The sequence below is a fragment of the Corvus kubaryi genome, unplaced genomic scaffold, assembly GCF_017639235.1.
Source record: "Corvus kubaryi isolate FWS band 111438036 unplaced genomic scaffold, C.kubaryi_AGA036_p1.0 37322, whole genome shotgun sequence".
Lineage (NCBI taxonomy): Eukaryota > Metazoa > Chordata > Aves > Passeriformes > Corvidae > Corvus > Corvus kubaryi.
The window spans coordinates 2,589,668-2,611,903 of record NW_024581101.1 but is presented as its reverse complement, the minus strand read 5'-3'; the positions used below and the strand labels follow the sequence as shown (position 1 = coordinate 2,611,903).

Here is a 22,236-nt window from a genome sequence, read left to right as displayed (position 1 = left end):
TCCCTCATGTGTCATGTTTCATGTTTCAATTGCATTGAGGGATTAAAAATAAGCCACATTTCGGAACTTAAAACTGAGACACAAAAATACTTTCTTTAAAGCTGGAAACAATTTCTTTCCCTTGCTTGTGTGTAAATACTTCAGTGATATCAATTTACACAAGGAGTTACAGGTTAGGAACCCTTTGAAATGGCACTTCTTGACTTTGTAGATTAATTTTTTAACGTATTCCATGATCTTTTTTTGTGTAGATTGGCAGTGATATCATGAGACAATTAAGAAATGGCTCGAGTTTTTCACTAGACTTTTAAACTAAAGGAGCGAAAGGCACTAAAGAGCTTCGTGGGGCTCCTGTGAAGCCCAGCCCACATCAAGGTGCAGGAGAAGATAAGGAGTTGCTCCAGGGAATCTGCTATCACAGAGTCTCCACAAACCCACCAGCACAGCTCTGTCAGATCCTCAAGTGCCACTGAAAAATCCTCTCAGAACTTTCAAATCCAAAGTTCAAGTGCTGTGAATGAGGATAGGTTAGGGAAAACCGTAGTAGGATAGGATTGGTGAAATTAAGTACCCCCAAATGGTCTCAAAATTGTGCATCCAATCAAAGGCTTTTTTATGGGATGGTTTTGTGCATTTAGGTTTTAGGCTGCTTCTGGAAGGGCTGCTGGCTATGGAAACAGGAGGGAATTCGTTGTTGCTGCTGCAGTTTTCTCTTACCTGCCATTCTGCCACTGGGACTTTTCCATTAGTGGCACCTATTTCTTGTTCTTGGATTCCACTGCCATAGGAATGCAGTGATGTGGATGTGGAAGTCCTTTGGCCCTCACATACAATCTGGAAGCCATTCCAAAGAAAGATTTTCATCACCAAAGAAGCACTTAAAAGAAACTGTTATTATACTCTTCTTGTAATTGATATTAGTAACATGTAATTTCCTTAACTTCTTAAATTTCCTTTCTTCCTTCAAAGATTTTCCTTAAAGATTTTCCTCATCCATGTAGGATAAATGTATCTGTTACCTGTTCATGAACTGAGCATTGGAATAACTCCCAGTTGTGGTGGGAACTTTGCATTCTGCTTTCATTTTTAGTAAGGAAGCAGGTGCAGTCTGTGGAGGGAATTGAAAGGCTCCATCAGGAGTGGGATTTCTTTTTATAACACTGGACAGAATGTTCTGATAAGGTGGAAGAGGTTCAGATTTATTATTGTTTCTAATACTAAAGTTGTTAATAAATACTGTATTGTATTTAATATTTATTTACTCTGAGTTCTGGACAGAATTCATGTCTCAGTCTTCCTTTTGCTTTGTTTTTCTCTCCCAGTTCATATCCTTTCTGCCAGGCAATTAACTGGATGTGGCCGTTTCAGCCACTTGTTCCCAACATCTACCTACCAACACATGAAGATGCACAAGAGGATTTTGGGGCACCTCTCCTCTGTCTATTGCATAGCCTTTGATCGCAGTGGGAGGAGAATTTTTACAGTAAGTTTAAAATTTGGACATTTTTTTGCAAGACTGCTTTGTTTGGTTTGATTTCTTTCTTTCTTGAGTCCCTCAACACCCTCTTAGTCACTGATTGAGATGCAGACATGACTTTGTTCAGCTGCAAGTTGTTTTTCTACTAAATTTACCTTCCAGGATTTGTAGTGTGTCAGTGAATACATGATAATTATTGTAAGTTTTTCTCCAGAATACAGTGACATCCATTTCTGTGCTGATGCCCTTGCTTTTTGTTGAGCATATTTAAAAATCAACAGATTTTTCAAATGAGCGTTGCAGTTTTAGCTGTCAATGTTTGTCACTGTGCATGGAGTGCCAGGGCAAGGGGGGATGACTTCCCACTGACAGGGGGCAGGGTTAGGTGGGGTGTTGGGAAGGAATCCTTCTCTGTGAGGGCGGTGAGGCCCTGGCACAGGGTGCCCAAAGAAGCTGTGGCTGCCCCATCCCTGGAGCCAGGTTGGACAGGGCTTGGAGCAACCTGGGATAGTGGAAGATGTGTGTCACTGCCTTCCAAATAGATCCCTTCCAGCATAAACCACCCTGTGATTCCGTGATTCTCTTTTATCAAATTGAAATCCTTGACTCTGTAAGATGATCCCCAGACTCTGCAGTTCATAGAACCATAGAATCAAAGAGTGGTTTGAATGGGATGGAATATTTCAAGGTCATCTGGTTCCACCCCCTGCCATAGGCAGGGACACCTCCCACTATCCCAGGCTGCTCCAAGCCCCATCCAACCTGGCCTTGGACACTGCCAGGGGTCCAGGGGCAGCCACAGCTTCTCTGTGCACCCTGTGCCAGGGCCTCAACACCCTCACAGGGAGGAATTTCTTCCATATATCCACCTTCACAGGGAAGAATTCCTTCATAAAACTCTGCCTCTGTGGAATCCCACCGAAGTTGTTCTGTCAGTTCATGGGGCTTGGGATCCCTGTCCCTCCACGGTGACCCATGTGTGATGTGCATGGAACGTGTCCCGTATTTTCTGTAACCTTTGGGAATTTCTGTGGGATTTCAGGGGTCAGATGATTGTTTGGTGAAGATCTGGGCCACGGACGATGGGCGCCTGCTGTCCACGCTGCGGGGCCACTCGGCCGAGATCTCGGACATGGCTGTCAACTACGAGAACACGCTGCTGGCCGCGGGCAGCTGTGACAAGGTGGTCAGGGTGTGGTGCCTCCGGACCTGTGCCCCCCTCGCGGTCCTGCAGGGCCACTCAGCTTCCATCACTTCCATACAGGTAAGGACTGATGGGGTTTTTCCTAACCCCTTGAATTGGAATGGTAATAAGAGCTGTGGTGGTCAAGGATAAAATTGATCTTTTTGTCTCTGCTTTGTCCCAGCTCAAGGGTGTTTTTCCTGGTTAAATAAATCATGCAGTGCCCAGGGGATCATCCTCCTGCTTCCACGTGCTCTTAGCCGTGTGATCCCACTGCTGCTTCCTTAGGTCTAGAAAATGGGAGATCTGATGCTCTTTTAGAGTAACTCAGAGAGCAGCAGCCTCTCCTTGGCTCAACTCGCTGACATGTTTGGCATCTTTGGTGCTCCTGGCACAGCACCTGACCCAACGCTCTTGTATTTACAGAGAACATTTGTTTTTCAGAAGGATCAGTTAAAATTCCTTACTCGCCGTTTCTTGTTTCCTTGTTATGTTAGCTTGTAGCATAAGGAGCTGCTCTGGATGTTGTAGCAAATGCAGGTTTTCTTTAAAAAATCCTCACAACTGCCAGGCAGAAACCTCCAAAAAACAAAATTCCAGGATAAAAAAGACAATCCGTGCAATTTGGCAGGTGATGCACATAGAGGGGAGAGTGAGTGGGGCTGTTTGGCTCAGAATCCCTCTCTCCTGGAGTGGTGCTGCCTTGGATTCAGCACAGGCTTCTCCATCATGCCAGTATTCCCCAGGAGTCTCATTTCTCCCCATCTTCCCTAGACTTTTTGTCTGATTTCAACCATGTTAAGGTGATTGTTTTGGAAACATATTTTACACCTGGCTTTATAACTGGTGTATTATTTGTTGACATATATATGTGTATATATACGTGTGTGTGTATGTGTTTCTCTCAAGCTCTCTATAAAGCTGATAATTTAGAGTATTATCAGTCATGGCTTTTTGAGGAAGCAGTGCTGGATTCCTTTATCAAATTACCAGGTAGCCTGAGGATTAAAGGTATTGCTGCAGTTATGAAATTAAGAATAAAAAGCTTTCCCACTCCTTGGAGAGATTTAGGAAGATAGAGGAGAGGGGATCCTGCTGTGCAGCTGTTCTTCATTGGGCTTGGATGCAGGAATCATTGTATTTGCCATGTTTGATCCAGTTCTATCCTAAAAAGAACTGTTTCCTCATGTTTTTGCCCCATTTACGGGGTCTGGGCTTGTTTCATTTCTCCAATTTCCTTTGTGTGATAAAAACAAAGAATTCCTAACCAAAACGTAGGTGTTTTCCATTTCCTCAGCTTTATTTTTATGGAAACTCAGGTCTGTGCTTACCCCTGCTCTCTGTACTCTTGGGGAGAAACTAATGTGTTAGTGAAAAACATTCTTGTCAACAAGTTTCCAGCATGATAGAAGAGAGGATAGGAGCTGGTTTAATTGTTACAACTTTTATTTTTAGTTCTCTCCTGCAAGGAAAGGAACAACTCGATACCTCACTTCCACCGGTGCCGATGGAACAATCTGTTTCTGGCAGTGGCATGCAAACACCATGAAGTTCAAGTAAGACTGTTTAGATAATTATAATTATTTTAACTCAAGGATGAATTTATTTTTAATTTTGGCATAGAGAGGAATGCTGAGATAATGAAATAAGGGCGTTTTCTTGCTTAATAAACTGGTGTGTGGGGCTGGAGCAATTTGGGATTCTGTGGCATTTGAACCCAAAGGGGAGGGAGAGATTGGGGTTGTTATTTCTGGGGTTTGTGCTTTGCAAGACAAAATTGTGGAAGAAATTCCAGCTTTTATATTCAGGATTAAATCCTTGTCCAAAATGTACAGGCAGAAGAATTAATTTGCTCATAATAAGAAGAATGTACATATGTAGATGTCATCAAACCCATATTTAATTGGGAGGAAATGCTATTGGATTAATGGTTTGGCAGGGTCTGTTTTAAATAGATTTGAATTGGTATCATGATAAATCAATTAAATAATCTTCAATTTAGAGAATTATGGCTTTCTTATTAAACTGAGGAAGAAAATTCCTAAAATGAAAAATAAGTTCTAGCAGACTTAGGTGAGAATTATAAAATTAAGAGATTTAAGATGAGCATGTTGACCTCAGCCTGCTGAACTGCAGGGAACTGTGTGTGTTGAATAAAGAAGGAAAAATAAAAATGTTGGTTTTTGCATGTAGGGATCGTCCTGTGAAGTTTGCAGAGAGGTCCAGGCCTGGTGTTCAGATCTCCTGTTCATCTTTCAGTTCTGGTATGTGTTCAGCATCAGCCGTTTCATGAATCTGGGGCCTTGGGTGACAGTTCTGTTATTTCTCTTTAAATACAAAGAGTGTTAAACCCTTTCCCAGTTATTTTTACCACTGTCAAATTGGGATTGTTGGAAATTTTCCCTGAAAAGTGTCTGCTTCAAGCTGCTCTTTCTCTTTTTTCCTATAATTGAAGCTAAAATATCTTGACCACTTCCAAGGCTTTCAATCTCTTGTTTTGCACATCAGAGATATTTCTCTGTAACATCCTTTTAAGACTTTACCTCGTGAAGGTTTTGAGTGAAAAGTTCTGGAAATCCTCTGTCAAAGATTCCACTTTTGCTAATCTTCCAAATCTGGCTGAATTCTAAGAGGATCAATTCAATGTATTGGAAAATCTCAGCATAAGAGACCTCCTTTGCAGCTTTGAATGAGCAAAATAAAATGATTTTTATGAAGAAAATGATGTAATTACTCATTAAATTTGCTTTTTGAAATTGAGAGCCCTTGTAGAGCCACATTGCTTTTTTAAAGCTAGAAATCCTGAATTAACTAAGCCCATTCCAATGCAGCAAACCACACAATAGTGCCATTTCTGGGCAATATTGTAAAGAAATTACAATAAAATACCTTAATCACTGCATCCCAATTCAGCAATAATTTCTCTGCTGTGTGTCAAGTAGATACGGAAGTTGCACTTAAATGTTTTATTTGTCATTTACCTGTTGACATTGAAATTTTCTGTTTAAAACTAGTTTGCTGCTTTGACAAGAAAGCAGCAAATGAAAATAAATGAAGTTAAGTTGTTCCTTGGATGACTTCTTCTCACAGAGAATTCTCTGTTTTAGGTGGCATGTTCATTGCAACAGGGAGTACTGACCACGTGATAAGAATTTATTATTTGGGCTCAGAATCTCCAGAGAAAATGGCTGAGCTGGAATCTCACACGGTAAGAGGCAAATCCAAAAGAAAATCTATTTTTCTACCCCTTTATCTCATTTCAGGAACTTGGTTTCTGTACATCCTATTTTTTTTTATTAACTGTCTAGAATTTGTTTGGCTTTCAACACTGTGGTATTTAAATGCCTGGAAAATTGTGGGATGTTTATTTTTAAATCGCTCTGAGGCAAGAAGTTTGTGCAAAATGCATTTCATTCCCCCGGAAAACTGAGGGAGCAGGTGATTTTCCCTCATTCTTGAAAAAAGTTTGTGTTAGAATGAGGAATTAAAACAGTTTTAATGCACAATGTCATATTACAATGTCATTTTTTCCCTATTAAACTTGCTGTTGAATGTTTAGTTAAATCCACATAACAAGACAAAGTAATTCATATTTTGGTCTGTGCTGTCAAAGTTTGGATCGTGATGGTAATTTCATTTCGAAAATAAAGCTTAAAGCATCTTTTTTTCAGGTAATGCAGAAGGGTTCCCATAAAAATTCAAACTACAAACTTACCACCTCAGGAACATTTTATGGATTAAGCCCAAGGTCTGAATTGATTTCCTGAGCTTCAGTGGGAGTCATGGCTCTCACGTTTAAGTCTCAAAGCCAACACATCAAATAAGTATTTTGTTCACAAAAGAAAAGAATATTTTCTGTATTGAACAGGTCTGGAAGAAGCTGTAATTCCTTTAATTTCTTTAAATCCACTCTTAATCCTGCAGACAGCTGTCAGCCCTCCCTAAAACAAATCCCAGTTACCAGGAGTTAGAGACATCAGTGGGAGTAAGGAGAGCAAAGCATGGAGCCAGCACAAGTATTTGGCAAATTAAAAAAGGGCAAAGCTATGTCTGAAATGTAACATTTGTTTCTCAACGATTTGTAAGTGTTAATAAAGCCAAGGTTTGCATTTTTGGGATTACATTTTTCTATGCACTTTCACGTTAGGTCTAAAAATGGCAGGAAACCATCACCTCTCTGAAGTTTTCTATTTCAGTGTTTTACACAATGTGTCTGGGGAAGTTTTAACTTCAAATACAGCTGTTCCGTACTTGAAATTTTTTTTGACAATCTTTTTATTTGCTAAATAAAAAGCTTGTCATGAAGATCTTTTAGGCTGAGTTTTTCACTTCTGTTGTTTCCTTCCTTCCTGTTTAGGACAAAGTGGTTGCAGTGCAGTTCTGTAACAACGGTGACAGGTGAGTGCTGGGCTTTGGACCTGACAATGATGGTATTTAATTTTCCAAACAACATTTCATGGAAAATTTGGCGCAACAGGAAGATTTCCCACGGGCTTGGCTTAATCCTGGGCAAATTATTGCAGTGTGTTGCAAGATGTGTGTCATGTCCACAGGCTTGAACTCGTTGTCCTCTGCTGTAACAACACAAATGTTCTGTAACTGTGCTTTTAATTTGTTTTTTCTTTCAAACAGCAAATTGGAACCCAAATTTTATAGCCTTTCTGTGTAAGAACAGCCTTCCTTCCCAGGTAGCCCCCACAGAGGGGTTGCTTGTGGAGTCAGAGCATTGTAATCAATGTAGTCTAAAGCAAAAGTTAGTAAATAGAGATGTTGTTAGCCCAGCTTTTGCTCCTATTCCTTATTTTGCGGGGTAGGAGGTTTAAGGGATGTGCCTTTAAGGGATGAGCCTTCCAAGCCAAGCTGTAGCTGTGCACCTGTACTTGGAGAGCTTTGTCATGTGAAGTTATGTGAGAATGTGCTGGTGTAATTGTATCACCAGTTCTTTCCAAGCCATGTGAGAGGCAATGAGGTCACATACTCACTGAAAACTATATTCTGTAATGATGCTTTGAATGGAAAAAAGGGGCACCTTCCTTTTTATTTTAATATAAAGAAGTAAAATTAAGAAGAAAATTAATTTGTCACAAGCATTTTCAAGCTCTTTTTCATCACAGTGAAAAAAATCAGACCAAGGAAGCTGAAAAGGTGAAACAATCACTTCATAAAATTGAATAGATTTGCCTTTTAAGTGTAATTTTGTATACAAATGGAATATACTTCCAAAGGTGTTGGCCATCCTGTGAAAATATATTACTTGAGGAGCTTTTTTCCCAGTTTCTCAACAAAAGTGATTTCTGTGACGTTGATGGCCAAAGCATTATGATGTGGTAAAATACATTTCCTGGATGCTTAAAATTTTTAAATAAGAAGGGGTTTAAAAATTAGAATATTCCTGTTCAGCTCCACAGGCAGGACAACCTCCTTGTGCTCCATTTGGCTCTTTCCCTTGCCTGTCTTCACCCTGTCCCTAAGTTAATGTATTATAATTTATGCCAGACTCCTGGCACGCAGTTTCCCTTTCTTTGCTGCCACTCTGAGCTGCTCCAGGGATTTGCTGATGTCATTAAAAAGGGAATGTGCAGCTCATATGAATTACGACATTGAAGTCATTCCAAGGCCATCTGCTGCTGGAGCCAAATGTAATTAATGTTGTGGGCTAGAAACTCTCTTGTACCCCACAATATCTGATAGGAAAATTGTAACCTCGTGAGCAGGAGAGGTAGAGATACACAAGTACACACTTCCAAGTGTATATATATCATTTATTGGTGTCCATGTGGGGATGAAACCATCTTTATTCAGAATTTCATGGGGTTTTTTTCCCTTTGCCCCATAGCTTAAGGTTTGTCAGTGGAAGCAGGGATGGAACAGCAAGAATCTGGCACTACCATCAACATGACTGGAAGAGTCTGATCCTGGATATGGCTACAAAAATGACAGGGTAAAGCAAAGCAAGCAGAACACACCTCATGGGCTCATTTACCTGCAAGCTAAATCCTCCATCATGTTGAAAACTGGTTATTTGCTTCCATTTTGAGTTAATTTCAGTGCATGTATTGAAAATGTCATGGCACTGTCAACTTACACAGTTAATTCACCCCCAAATAAATAATAATCTGTTGCTACTTCCCTATCCTAATGGTTGAGGAATATTTAGCATTTTACACATGAAATAAGAATGTCAAATAGTTTATCTCACAGAAGGAGGTTTTGGTGGAGCCCCAGTGATCATATGCTAATACATATATCCAACACGGTTCTTAAAATTGTATTTCTACCTTCGATTTCCAAGTAAGAGGTGAAATTAGTGTTTAGTTCTCAGGTTCAGTTAGGGTTTCATGTTTTTCTGAGATCCTCAAGTGACTACTTTAAGTGCCCTGTAATTGAATTGTAATTTAATATTCCCAACAACAAAGAGCAGAAATGGAGAAATCCATTAGGTTCTTGCTTTGCAGAATTCTCCATATTTCAGTGGCTACACTTGCAGTGTTTGCAGTCAGAATGTGAGTTGGGTTTATTTAGCAGGTTCCTGCTTGTCGTGGAGTTTACTGATACTGATGACTGATAAGAAAAATGCCTTGTAGAAAAAAGCTTAATAGGTCTGAAAGTAAGAATTGGGGTAGAGGAGGATGATGACAGTGGAATAGAGGAGGAAATGTCCTTTTTAAGGAAAGAGAGCTCTATAAATCTCAGTGGCACTGAATATTTCCCGTATCTGGTTTTTACCACTGCAGAACCATCCTTCCTTCTTCCGCCTTAGCCAGAGTCACAGAGGTGGCTGTGAACCATCCTTCCCCAAAATTCATACTGAATTAGCTCTCTTAAATGTTCCCATATGTCGTTACTGATTTATTCCTTTTAAAATTACTGATTTCCTTAGAAACAATGTGGCATCTGGGGAGGACAAGGTGACCAAGCTGAAGGTTACCATGGTGGCTTGGGATCGATATGATGCCACTGTCATCACTGCAGTCAACAATTTCCTCCTCAAAGTGTGGAACTCGTCCACAGGGCAGCTTCTCCATAGCTTATCCGTGAGTACAATTCCAGGGGGGAATCCCAAATGGATGTAGTTCACTCTGAGATTGATTTGAGGCTAAACTGCATCACCTGCATCAACTGCATCATTCCCCTGTCAAGGATTTGGTGTTGAAGTATTCAGCTGTCCCCTGCCTGCCAGGAGGAGGGTGTCCTGTGGGGAAAGGAGCTGATTGCAGAACCCTGGTGATTGCTGGCTGACAGGGAACCCTTTGGAGGCTCCATTCATGCCCTGATTTCTCCTTCCTCCCATTCCTCCCCATCTCAGCGGTGCCAAGCAGTGACAATGCCAAACCTGTGGCAGGAATGGTGACCAAGCACAGTTCCAGTAAATTGAGGTGTCCTGGGTGACTCCCTGCTCCGGGATGTCCTCTCAGTAACTCCCAGCACATCTGGAGATACCACATGGAGAAATGCAGCTTCTTTTTTTACTCCCTGCTGTCGTTGCAGGGTCACGATGACGAAGTTTTTGTTCTGGAGGCTCATCCCTTTGACCAAAGGATTGTGCTTTCGGCAGGACACGATGGGAATATTTTTGTTTGGGATATAGACAAAGGAACAAAAATTCGCAATTACTTTAACATGGTAAGAAGGATCACAGAAGGTTTGGTTTATTCTTTTTTCACAAAACTGGTCTTGGGACAAAAGCAAATTTCATTAAATACCTCTAGAGCCAGTACGGCTCTGAGATCTTTGGTGATCTTGCCCTATGTTTACAATTAACATAAAATGTAGACTTCCAGGTGGTTGTTCCAGAACATACATTAAAAGTTGGGCTGAAATTTCAGGACAGGGAGAAAATGTGAAGTTTTACTTCGTTTTTCAGTTTAACTTTAATAAATAGAAGTGTAAATCAGTCTTGAGTGAGATGAGAAATCACAGAATGAGGATTCAGTACGTGTTGGAGCACAGGGGAAATGTTTGTGAAAATGCTGTTATAGAGAATGTATGGTTGTGAAAGGAATTCTCTGTGCTTGGTACAGATTGAGGGCCAAGGCCATGGAGCTGTTTTTGATTGCAAGTTCTCACCAGATGGGCAGCATTTTGCCTGCACAGACTCTCATGGACATCTGCTACTATTTGGTTTTGGATGCAATAAATATTATGAAAAGGTGGGTTGAATGAATTTTAAATTCTTCCCTGTCTTGACCTGATTTTGTCTTAGAAGTATTGTGCTACAATTTATTCCCTCACCCTGCCCCAGGCAAAATAATAATTAGGTCATGGAGCTAAATCAAATTATCTGTTTATCTAAATCAAAAAGATTTAGGCAATAGACTCTATAGATAGAGGAGAAAAGCATTAACTTCTCTGTCCACCTCTCTTGGCCTGTTTTACTGTTGAATTTTTGCATCAGGCCTTGGTAATAAACCACATTTGTGGCAGGAATCTGTTCTTTGTCATAACATTCCTTGTGCTGATCCCAAGTGTAGGAGTTGTGGTTCATGGGAGCCATTCCAGAGCAGCAAGACAGCTGCAAATGGCCATTGATTTATTTCCTAAATTGCTTTTCTTTCAGATTCCTGATCAGATGTTCTTCCACACGGATTACCGGCCCCTGATCCGGGATGCCAATAATTATGTGCTGGATGAACAGACTCAACAGGCTCCACACCTTATGCCTCCTCCATTCCTGGTGGATGTTGATGGAAATCCTCATCCCACGAGATTCCAGCGGCTGGTGCCAGGGAGGGAAAATTGCAAGGATGAACAACTTATTCCTCAGCTGGGATATGTGGCTAATGGTATTCTGTCTGAACATCATGAATAACACAAGTGTGGCACAGTATTGAGCACCAGCTCCTGGGATGGTGCTGTGGGGATGTATAAATTAATGGTTTAAATTCAGTATACTGATAGAAGAGGAGATGGGGTGGGGTTATGGCAAAAAGGAAGTGTGTGGAATCAGATTGACTGGAGGCAAGAGTATTCCAAAGTCTGGGGATTTTTCCCTGGTATATGCCAGATGTTTAAAGCATTGTCTATTAACCTCTGTAACTGTGGATGTGAGGAAGAAAGCAGGAGGGTGAGGAAGAGGTGGAAAAAACAGCTTTTGTTTTTTAAAACAGTTCTTTTTTCTCATAGACACAAACTTCTGCAAAATGCTGATCCCCCAAAAAGACCTTCCATTCTTACCTACTGAAGCATAATTTCTTTCTGCTTTTTCTAAGGATTTGTGTTTATGTTCTACATGTGGTCTGGAGTTTTAGGATGTTATTGTAACTTCTCTTTTAAACTTTGCCTCCATTTATTACATGAGAGCAGAAAGCCAGCTGGTAGTCAGATGTTTTGCAGAGCAGACAAATAGTGGTGCAGAGTTCTAAATGGGATTATTTCTATGGTGTTTGATAATACAGAAATCCATCATTTTATCAGTATTTTTGGCTTTGTTCTTGTCAAGGTGATGGTGAGGTGGTTGAACAAGTCATCGGGCAGCAAACGAATGACCAGGATGAGAGTATCCTTGATGGAATGATCAGAGAGCTCCAGAGGGAACAAGATCTGAGACTAATTAATGAAGGAGAAACTCCTCCAAACCCTCCACTCAATAGATCCCACTCTGTTAATGGAGGTTAGTGTCCCAGCCTTGTCTTCATCAGTTTCTTCCTTATCACAGGAAGGACTGATCAAAGTGTTAAAGTCAGGTATAAAACGGTGTCTTTGAGGATACTTTCCTCTCCTCTTCTTGTACACCTTGTTAACCCCTGTGGAGCAGTGAGATGTTCTGTAGATTCCAACAGAGGAATTACAAATTTAAGGGGCAGCTGAGGGCACCCAGTGGTCTAACCAGACTGTTTCTGATTGCCTGGAGTTGTTAGACTGGAATTATTCCTGTTCTAAACCAGTTTTCTGAAAAATAAGCATGAAATTCACTGTATTGTCTTGATATCGATGCAGAGATGAAACTTCATAACTGCAAAATGCCAAAATGAAAGCGTGTAATTAAGGGTTGTCAGTGGAATACAGTGTTGTGACAGACTAATGGTTTCCTGCTGCAGCACAAGGCTGAGCATCAGTGCTAATAAACATGTTGCTCTGTCTTAGTGTTTCCTTAGAAAGCTTGAGATTATTCTCCTGGTAAGTGTTCTGCTACTGTGATTTTATATTTAATACACAAAGTGATTAAAAATTGAAACCACGCTCAATCAGATGTGAGCAGCTGAGTGAGTGCAGCTGATGGGAGGGAGCAGATGCCCAGGACTGTGCTGCAAGTCAGCCGGAGCCTTGGGAGAATTCACAGCTGCTAATAAATCACTTGTAGGTTAAGTGACTGATTACATGTGTTTGAAGTAGATTTCCTGGCAAAGCCCATTAGGATTTGGATTTGGAATTGCTTGTGTTTCAATTCGAGAAGGAGTAAGAAAAATATCAGGGAAGTACAGGAAAATGCATTTTTGCTTTGATCTAAGTTGATATGTCAAAAAGGTTGCCTAAAAGGCAGCTTCAGGTCACACAAAGTCTTTCCTGCCGCTTAGGATACGTTGATGTTTTGTACAGCCCCTGTTCCCAGTTTTATTTGTGTGTCCCTGTAGCTGTGTAAAGGAATTTCCAGATATGACTAGTGTGGAAATTAAAGCAGTTGCCTTCTAGATCTTGCATTGATCAATGACTTTGCCGCATGAACTGCCCATTTGAGTGAGTTAATTAGACTATGTATAAAGTATTTAAATAGCCAGATATTTTTATATAGCTTTGCACAACCATAAATGCAATATTTTCATGTGATTTACTGTATTTAAGCCTATGGGAATTGTGTCGATAAGTAAGGACAATGATTGCAGTGATTCCATTATTACCAAACTTTGTTTATCGATCTTTGTGCCGTCCTTAAGCTTTAAATTGTGGATGGGATACAGGAAAGGAATTGTTCCCTTTGAGGGTGGGGAGGCCCTGGCACAGGGTGCCCAGAGAAGCTGTGGCTGCCCCTGGATCCCTGGAAGTGTCCAAGGCCAGGTTGGACGGGGCTTGGAGCAACCTGGGATAGTGGAAGGTGTCCCATGGCAGGGGGTGGAACTGTTTGATCTCTAAGGTCCCTCCTAACCCAACCATCCTGTGACTCCATGGTTTTATTGATAGTTCATGGAAGTGAAGAAGCTCTTTCTCTCTCTCTCTTTCTTCCTTCCCCAGCTCTGCGCAGCCCGGGCTTGGACGTTGTCTCCCCGCCCAACGTGGGGCTGCGCAGGAGCGGGCAGATCGAGGGCGTGCGCCAGATGCACCACAACGCGCCCCGCAGCCAGATGGCCACCGAGAGGGACCTCATGGCCTGGAGCAGGAGGGTGGTGGTCAACGAGCTTCCTCCAGGCATCAGCAAGTAAGAGGCTAAGTGGGACAAGGGATTGAGTAGTGTAATGTGTCTGATCCTTCCGTGCTCCTGGAATGGTTTTTCAGTGATGCATCAGCTTTGGGGCTTGGTTGGTCGGGTTGTTTGGAATATTAGGATCAGAATGGAGCGTTGAGAATGGTAATTCCTTCTTTTCACAATTCAGTCTTTCTTCAGTAGTTCAAATACTGCATTTCCCTCCAGCTTTGTCTAAAAAAGGCTCGACAATAATTTTAATACATTGGAAAATAATTGTGGATGCTCAGCTGACAAGTTTGCTTCCTTAGCTTGTGATTCCAGGAGTGAATGGATGGATGCTGCTAGGGGGATTTGTGCATGGATTTCTTAGAGCAAGACAAGTATTTTAATGTTTATATTAATGAGGCTGTTGAGTTACATGATGATTTAATGAACATAATGTGTGTTTGTTATGTATAATTAGGGTCCAGGAAGAATGTCGAGCTGCCAAAGGTGAAATAGAAATCAGTTTATACACTGCTGACAAGAAGAGAAAGCCATCCCACACCTTACAACGGGTGAGTTAATGCCCTGGAAGAGAAAACCTGGGTGGGAAGCAGTTCTGAGCACGGAGCAACAAAAATAAGACCAACAGAAAACCCCAAACCAATTTTATTGAATTATTTAGAAGATCAGTAGTCCTAATTGTTTCTCTGGCTCACTGTCTTCCTTCTGTAATTGTGATTTCGCTGTCTATAACATCCAAATATTGGTAAATCTCTATCCTTGAGGCTTCAGTGGTGGGAAGATGCTGGGAAAGGAAAAGAGCAGAGCCACAGTGGGTTTTCAGTTTGACTTGTGGAAAGTAGAGGTGCCAAACTTTTACAAGGGGCTGGATTTATCTTATGCAGAGTCTGCAGGAATTTTATAGAAAAAAAAATGGTGTTTTCAGTCATTTCCTTTTCAAAGACTGCTACTTTATAAAGTAGAATTATTATTGAACCAAAAATCCACACCTGAACATCCACAATGTGTCAGAGATATTATCTAATTCTACAATGATTTCCTACTGCTCAGTTGTACGGGAGGTGCCACACTCAGTCACTGTAACCAGGCACCTTTTAACTGTGTAACTCATGAGTAACTCCCTGCTCTGTCCCTGTTTGTGCTCCTGTCCCCGTGGCAGAGCGAATTCCAGGCGGGAGGCGGCCGCTCCCTGCGCAGGAACCAGCGGAAGCGGCAGCACGCGTACCAGACCCGCTCCACCATCGAGCACAGCCAGCAGGGAGCCAGCCAGAACCCCTGTGCACGCCACGAGTCCGACAGCTCCTCTGAGGTCTGAGCTCCCAGCAACCTCCAACAGCTCCCCTGTTCCCAAAGCGTCCACTGTAGGGAGGAAATTCGTGCAGCCGAAGCTCAGCTGGAGCTGGAGCTGCTGGGACTGGAGGGGACAGTAAAATGAGGTTTTTCAAATGTATTCATGGCAAAAGGCAGGGTAAAAATAACATTGGCCAGTTCCAGGATGGGGATGGTCACCTCACAAACAGGGACAGTGACAGGGCAGAGGGATTTAACTCATCCTTTGCCTCTGTCTTCAACACAGATGATGGAGCAAGGGGGTCCCAGTGCTCTAAGCTGGAGGGCCGTGACTGACAACGATAAACTCCCAGTCAACCCTGAACTTGTGTGGGATCTGCTGCTCCAGCTGGATCCCTGCAAATTGATGGGCCTGAGAGAATTCATCCAAGAATCCTCAAATTGCTTCTGATGTCATCATGAAGTCTCTCTTGATGATTTTTGATCAGTCTTGGGAATCCAGAGAGGTCATGGCAGTGACAGGACCCAGGGAGCAGCTGGAGCTGTGCCAGGGGAGGGTCAGGCTGGAGATCAGGAAAGGGTTCTTTTCCCCCAGAGGGTGTCGGGCACTGCCCAGGCTCCCCAGGGAATGGGCACGGCCCCGAGGCTGCCAGAGCTCCAGGAGCATTTGGACACAGCTCCCAGGGGTGCACAGCGTGGGGTTGTTGGGGTGTCTGTGCAGGGCCAGGAGCTGGACTCTGATCCTTGTGGGTCCCTTCCAACTCAGGATATTCTGTGATTCTCCATGTGGGAAGAAACACTCAGGTCATTGAGTCCAGATCTGGGATTTGTGGTGTTCCTGTGGCATGTTGGTCTTGGAGAATGAAGGATCATTTACCTGAATGCCAGGACAGTGTTCAAAAGTAGCTTAAAACAGCTCCTGTATTTTTGGAAACCTGAAACATTCTCAAGTAAATTTAACTGGGTTGTGTTAAACCACTTGCTATTTTGGGATTTCATACAGCACATGGATTCTAGGTAAGCACTTTGATTTCATTTTGCAGTGCTTTGATTTCATCTACATCTGTAGACTGCTGTTGAAAGAGATTGAGTATTGGTATTAATCATTGATTTTGGCAAGGGAAGAACTTAAAATATACCAGATTAAATATAACTTGTTCTCCTTAAGGAGGAGACTGAACATTGTTGCTTTGTAAATGCATTGGAAGTACAGAACAGCTCAAAAAGCTGGGCCCTGAGCATTAAACTTATTAATCAAACATTTAAATAAGAATTCATTCTATAGTTCTGATATAATTAAAATTCACATTTGTTTCTATAGGAGCTATAAAAGGATATATTATAATATTAATTAAGGAAGAAACTGTGGACTTATTTATTTAAAGCTAAACCAGCCCTTAAATACAGAGCTTTCCTCCGGTGACACAACTCCCTTGCAAACAAAGCTGATACATTTTACCCTTGGCCCCAAAGTGAATCCTGGTGTTTTCACTACAGGAAGATGAGACTGTTGGCACAAGTGATGCATCCATGGATGATCCTGTGGCAGCCTGGCAGAGTGAAAGCAGTTCCAGGTACCTCCACTGGGCTCTGAATTGGTAACACTGCTTTATTGTGGGATTGAAGTAAGACAGTTGATATTGAGATACTCAGACTTCATTTTGAAGACTGATTTTTAGCCAGTTCTTCATGAGCCATTTTATATTGTGATTTTTTTTCTGTTCTTTTTATTTTCAAAGTCAAAAACAATTTTGAAAGACATTTATAAAAAAATGTTGTCTTTAATTAAGAGCTACTTTAAAAAATCAATGCCAGTTTGCCATATAAATCCTGTATGTGTGTTATTTGGTATTAAAGAAATCAGAACTGGATTTCTAGGGAAGTGCTCTAGTTCTTCAAATGTTTTATGCATTTTTTGCTGCCAGTTCTTATGGAGTTAGTCTGTGAATCAGTGAGATAATGAGAATTGATACCAGCCATAGATGTAGTTTTACTGTGAGTTTCAACTTGATAAAATAATTTACTGAAATCACCAATCAGAGAGCACTTGGTTTCCTTTAAATTCACACGATAACAAAATTTTGTGCTAATCCTGAGCAGAACCAGGAGAGCAAGTTGAATGTTTGGACTTTCCAATCCACTGTGAGAAAACTGAAGTTTTCTGTTCTCTTTCTTACAACATTTTTATTATCTACAGTGATTCATCAAGTGAATATTCAGACTGGACAGCAGATGCTGGGATTAATCTGCAGCCTCCAAAGAGACAAACCAGGCAGGCAGCTCGGAAAATCTGTAGTAGTTCTGAAGATGAAAATACGAAGGGAACAAAAGGGCTGGAGCCAAAGCGAAGGAAACTTAAACAGCCAAGGAAAAAGGTCAGCAAGTGTAATTCCTAGTGTCTTTTTTACTTTATGAATATGAATTTAGGATTTAGTGGTTGTTTTCAAAGTAAAATTTTTCATAAATGGGTATAGAGTAAAAAAAAAAAAAAATTATAGAGAGCACAGTAAATGTGGTACCAGTGGTACCAAGAAATTTTATTGTTTGTTTAATTGTGCTTCCATGCTTCCCACAGGTGATTCTCCATTACAAATGCCATTTTTTCCTCCCAGATTTATGTTCTTTGCTACAGTCAGGTTTACTCCAGGGTAGTTTTGCTGTAAAATTATAATGCATCTGTATTTTATTGGCATGGTCAGATTTCTTTTTCCTGTTTGTTTTTTTTTAAAGATATTTAGAATATTTATAAAAATACAATTTATTTCTTTATTATCATAGAACCACGGACTGGGTTGGAGGGCTCTTAAAGATCATCTCATCACACCCTCCTGCCACAGGCATTTTAATGATTTATGAATGTTTTAAGGCATTTTAATGATTTATGAAGGTTTTAATTTTCAATTATATTTATAACAAACCTGTCTTATTCTCTACTATTTAGTGGAGATTTTGGGAAGGATGACACTCCACAATTTGCTTTTCCTTGTATCTTATCTGCAGTACCTGCTGCATGATGAGTTTTCCATGTGTTCTGCCGTAGTAATTAACTGTATTCTGAATATTGGATTTTGATTGCATTCTAAATATAATGCAATATATTTAACTTCTGTATGTAACTTACCTGTATTAACTCCTGATGTGCTGTGTTTAGAAAGCCAGTGGGCTGCTGTCCCTGGAAGGGGAGCCCAGTGAGGAGTGGCTGGCTCCACAGTGGATCCTGGACACCATTCCCCGCCGCTCGCCCTTCGTCCCCCAGATGGGAGATGAGGTACTGCCCTCAGCAATTCCCACATTCCCAGGGAATCCGCAGCTCAGCTTGCTTAGGACTGTTCTACCCAGCAATATTTGCAGGGAATTGTGCTCAGGACAGGCCGAATTTTGATAACTTTGGTAATTCCCAGACAGTTTGTTGTTAACAGATCCACGTCCTGCGTCCCTTTTTCTGCTCGGGTAACTTGGGATTAGCAGGAAGAATTGGTTGTGCATCTTCACCTGCACGTATCTTAATGATCTCAGTTTTAAAGCACAGAGCAGGTGCCAGTTTGGGGGCTGATATAAATATTTTTAACTGGAATAGTGGTCTATGATGAAATGAATCAGTGTGCAATGTGTTCTGAAAGGGATAAAACCTGGTATAGAATGAACAGGAAGAGCACTATCAGTAAAATAGTTTTCACTATTTTTCTCTTTTCATTTTCTCTTTTTTTCTCTCTTAATTTTCTCTTTTTTTTCTCTTTTAAGATCATTTACTTTAGGCAAGGCCATGAAGCTTATGTGAGGGCAGTGAGGAAAGCCAAAATTTACAGCATTAACATGCAAAAACAACCATGGAACAAAATGGAACTCAGGGTAAGTTCAAGAAATACTTCAAAGAGCTGAATGTCTCTGTAATGTTAAACTGACGTGAAAAACCAGCATGAAAAATGTAAAGAAAGCATTACTTCAAAATGTTAATATCAAAGTTTTAATTTTAAATATTAAAGTTAGTTTTTATTAGCACAAAGTCTTTACATCTGTTCACTTCCTGGTTTTGGACTTGATTCTCAGGGGTCTCTTTCAACACAAATTATTTTCTTAAACACTGAATTCATTCAGAAGCCAGCACTGCCGAGCTGGTTGTGGTTCTCTCAGCACTCTACAGTGACCTGAGCATTTGGGTTCTGTTTCTTGTTTTTAATGTTGTGGTAAGAAGTAAGAAATCATGGTGTAAACACCTAAATGTGTGCAGGAGTTCTCTTAAATGCTGGATCTTGCTTTGCATGAGTTCCCGATACTTAATCCACAGGGTTGACAGATTTTTTCCTGCTTTCCTCGGATTTCATATCAAGAGAAGAGGCCATATATGTCCTCATATTCACTGAACCATGCCAGTGGTTCTATTAATGAAAATAATTACTTTACTGGGAAAACACTCAGTTACCAGTCCCAGGGATTCAGTGATTCCAGCTGCAATTTTCCAAGGCATCATCAGTTTGTGAGGAAAAGGAAATAGCTCTTCACTGAGGATGGGCTTTGACAGGACATGAACATAAAGGCTATTGTGGAATTTCTGTTTTCAGAGGAAGAATTTCCTTTTTTCCCCCTGTGCAAGAGTGAGGGGTCTTGGGGTAGGTCAGGGAGAACCTTTGGTGTGCTTAGAACTGGGTTTGTTCCTTTAGAATTTTCTTAAATAATTTGTGGGAATCATGTTCACATACCTACCAAGGGAATGATCTTCTTCATTTTTCTTTTTGAGGTGACAGTGATTGATTTTAGTATTTGAAGAAGAAAAATTAATGGGTAAAATTACCTGTGCTGTCAAGTGGAAACATATTTGGAGTTTATTAATATGTTTCACTTTAAAATGGATATTTTTGTTGTTGGCAAGTTAAAATAATGCTGTTCCATGCTTCTTGCTAACTAGGAACAAGAATTTGTGAAGACTGTAGGAATTAAATATGAAGTTGGGCCTCCCACACTCTGCTGCTTGAAGCTTGCATTCCTGGATCCAATCACAGGCAAAATGACAGGAGAATCCTTTTCCATAAAGTAAGTTACTGGAATGCTGATGACATTCTTCAAGAGCTTTCCGTGCTGTGTAGAAGCTTCCCCCTCCTCCTTTCTTATTTCCTGTGCAAGGCATGATGATGGCAGTAATGATTATCCCAAATGCTTGGAATCTGAGGACTGTGTAGTTCATCTAGAACTGTATTTCTGGGTAATAATAATTTTTTTGGTCTTATTTCCTGAAGGTACCACGATATGCCAGATGTTATTGATTTCCTTGTGCTGCATCAGTTTTATAATGAAGCCAAAGAGAGGAACTGGCAAATAGGTGAGTATTTTTCCCCATTTCCATGTGTTTTGCGCCAGTTCTGCAGCTGTTTAATGGGATACAGTGTCTTTATTACACGACAGAAAGGACTATACACACGTGATATTGTAAAGATTATTGGAAACCTTAATTTGATGTTTGCTGCAATTCCTGTAGCAAAAAACAAAAAGAGAAATGAGAGAAACTGTTGCAAGGGCTATGATAGCAGGAGAATCTCCTGATCTGTTGGGATCTGAGGCATGAGGCAGCTGTGAGTAATTCCCGGAGATGTGCAAGTCCTGCCCTGAGGGGAAGGGCTCAACTCCTGTAGTGCAAAATGTAAGGATGGAATTAGGGCATGCACAAAAGATGGAGTTGATTCTCTAAAAGGAAATATTTAGCAATTTTTGATGTTATTCTTTTGCTGAATGCAATGTCTGCCCTTCCAGGGGATAGATTTCGCAGTATAATTGATGATGCCTGGTGGTTTGGGACTGTGGAGAGTCAGCAGCCTTTCCAGGCAGAATATCCTGATAGTTCCTTCCAGTGCTACAGTGTCCAGTGAGTATTTCCATGTCCTGGGGCTCCTACACAACTCAGAGAACTTGAAAAATAGGATCAAGAACCTCAAGAAGTAGAATCCCTTTTTCCATTTAAATACATACCCAGACACTTTATTTACTTATTTAATTTAATATTCATTTATTGTACTTTTTATTTGTTACTTACTTTCTATTTATTTTAGAATATTTAGAATATTTACTTAATTTTAATATTTACTTATTTAGTTTTTGAATTTATTCCTAAAGCAACACTTCTGGTGTAAACAGTAGTGCAGTGACTCTATAGGAGATACAAGAGAATAATAGGGAGTTGGAATGGCTTATTCCTAACAGGAGTGACCTTTTGGGTCAAATCTGGTAAAGAAAAGGTGTATCTTTATATTCAGCTCTAACTTGTGTATTTGCATGTATTTTTTTAATAGCTGGGACAACAATGAAAGAGAGAGGATGAGTCCATGGGACATGGAACCGATCCCAGAAGGAAGTAAGTGTGTGTGGGATTCCTGTCCCTGTACAAAGCAAACAGCTTTGGGGCCCTGGATTTACTCTCTAGAATTGTTCCTCTCCAGCTGCGTATCCGGAGGAGGTCGGGGCTGGAGTTCCTGTGACCCCAGAGGAGCTGACAGCTCTTCTCTACAAACCCCAGGAAGGAGAATGGGGGGCCCATTCCAGAGATGAAGAATGTGAACGAGTAATCCGAGGGATTGAGCAGCTTCTTTCCCTTGGTATGTCTGGAGAGAAAAGGGGGAAGGATTAAGAATATCAGGGTGGTGGCACAGGATTGAGAAGTAGATGGGATGGAGTGCTGGGATTTGGTGGGGAGTATTTGAAGTGTGCTCAACTAAATTACTGAAAAGAGCCTTTTAAATTTCGTATTTCAGTTTCCAAGCTATATTCCCTTTTTTTTCTGGAGCTTCACCTGATTTCTTCCAATGGGGCTTCCTAGTGGGTCATATCTAAGTGTTAAAGAACAAAACATTGAACTAAACCCCTCAAAACCAACAAACGAATCTTCACTAAATACCCTCACCTCCAAATTCCTTGTAACTGGTTTGAAGCCATTTAAGAGCACACTGTAATTTAAAT

The 22,236-nt window shown here is 40.9% G+C and overlaps 1 protein-coding gene across 1 annotated transcript in view; it reads left to right on the top strand.

Moving 5' to 3' along the window:
• Positions 1-22,236, top strand: part of BRWD3 (bromodomain and WD repeat domain containing 3) — a 47,984-nt gene that overhangs the window by 13,426 nt on the left and 12,322 nt on the right. The window contains exons 4-27 of the mRNA XM_042029245.1: positions 1,323-1,483; positions 2,520-2,741; positions 4,116-4,216; positions 4,854-4,924; positions 5,768-5,868; positions 7,018-7,058; positions 8,497-8,601; positions 9,541-9,694; positions 10,149-10,283; positions 10,682-10,810; positions 11,218-11,443; positions 12,100-12,270; positions 13,827-14,010; positions 14,462-14,555; positions 15,164-15,313; positions 16,792-16,868; positions 17,492-17,669; positions 18,446-18,562; positions 19,036-19,143; positions 20,198-20,322; positions 20,526-20,608; positions 21,037-21,148; positions 21,573-21,634; positions 21,720-21,875. Coding sequence (XP_041885179.1) covers positions 1,400-1,483; positions 2,520-2,741; positions 4,116-4,216; positions 4,854-4,924; positions 5,768-5,868; positions 7,018-7,058; positions 8,497-8,601; positions 9,541-9,694; positions 10,149-10,283; positions 10,682-10,810; positions 11,218-11,443; positions 12,100-12,270; positions 13,827-14,010; positions 14,462-14,555; positions 15,164-15,313; positions 16,792-16,868; positions 17,492-17,669; positions 18,446-18,562; positions 19,036-19,143; positions 20,198-20,322; positions 20,526-20,608; positions 21,037-21,148; positions 21,573-21,634; positions 21,720-21,875 — 2,986 coding nt within the window. The 5' untranslated portion in view covers positions 1,323-1,399. The remainder of the gene's footprint in view (positions 1-1,322; positions 1,484-2,519; positions 2,742-4,115; positions 4,217-4,853; positions 4,925-5,767; positions 5,869-7,017; positions 7,059-8,496; positions 8,602-9,540; positions 9,695-10,148; positions 10,284-10,681; positions 10,811-11,217; positions 11,444-12,099; positions 12,271-13,826; positions 14,011-14,461; positions 14,556-15,163; positions 15,314-16,791; positions 16,869-17,491; positions 17,670-18,445; positions 18,563-19,035; positions 19,144-20,197; positions 20,323-20,525; positions 20,609-21,036; positions 21,149-21,572; positions 21,635-21,719; positions 21,876-22,236) is intronic.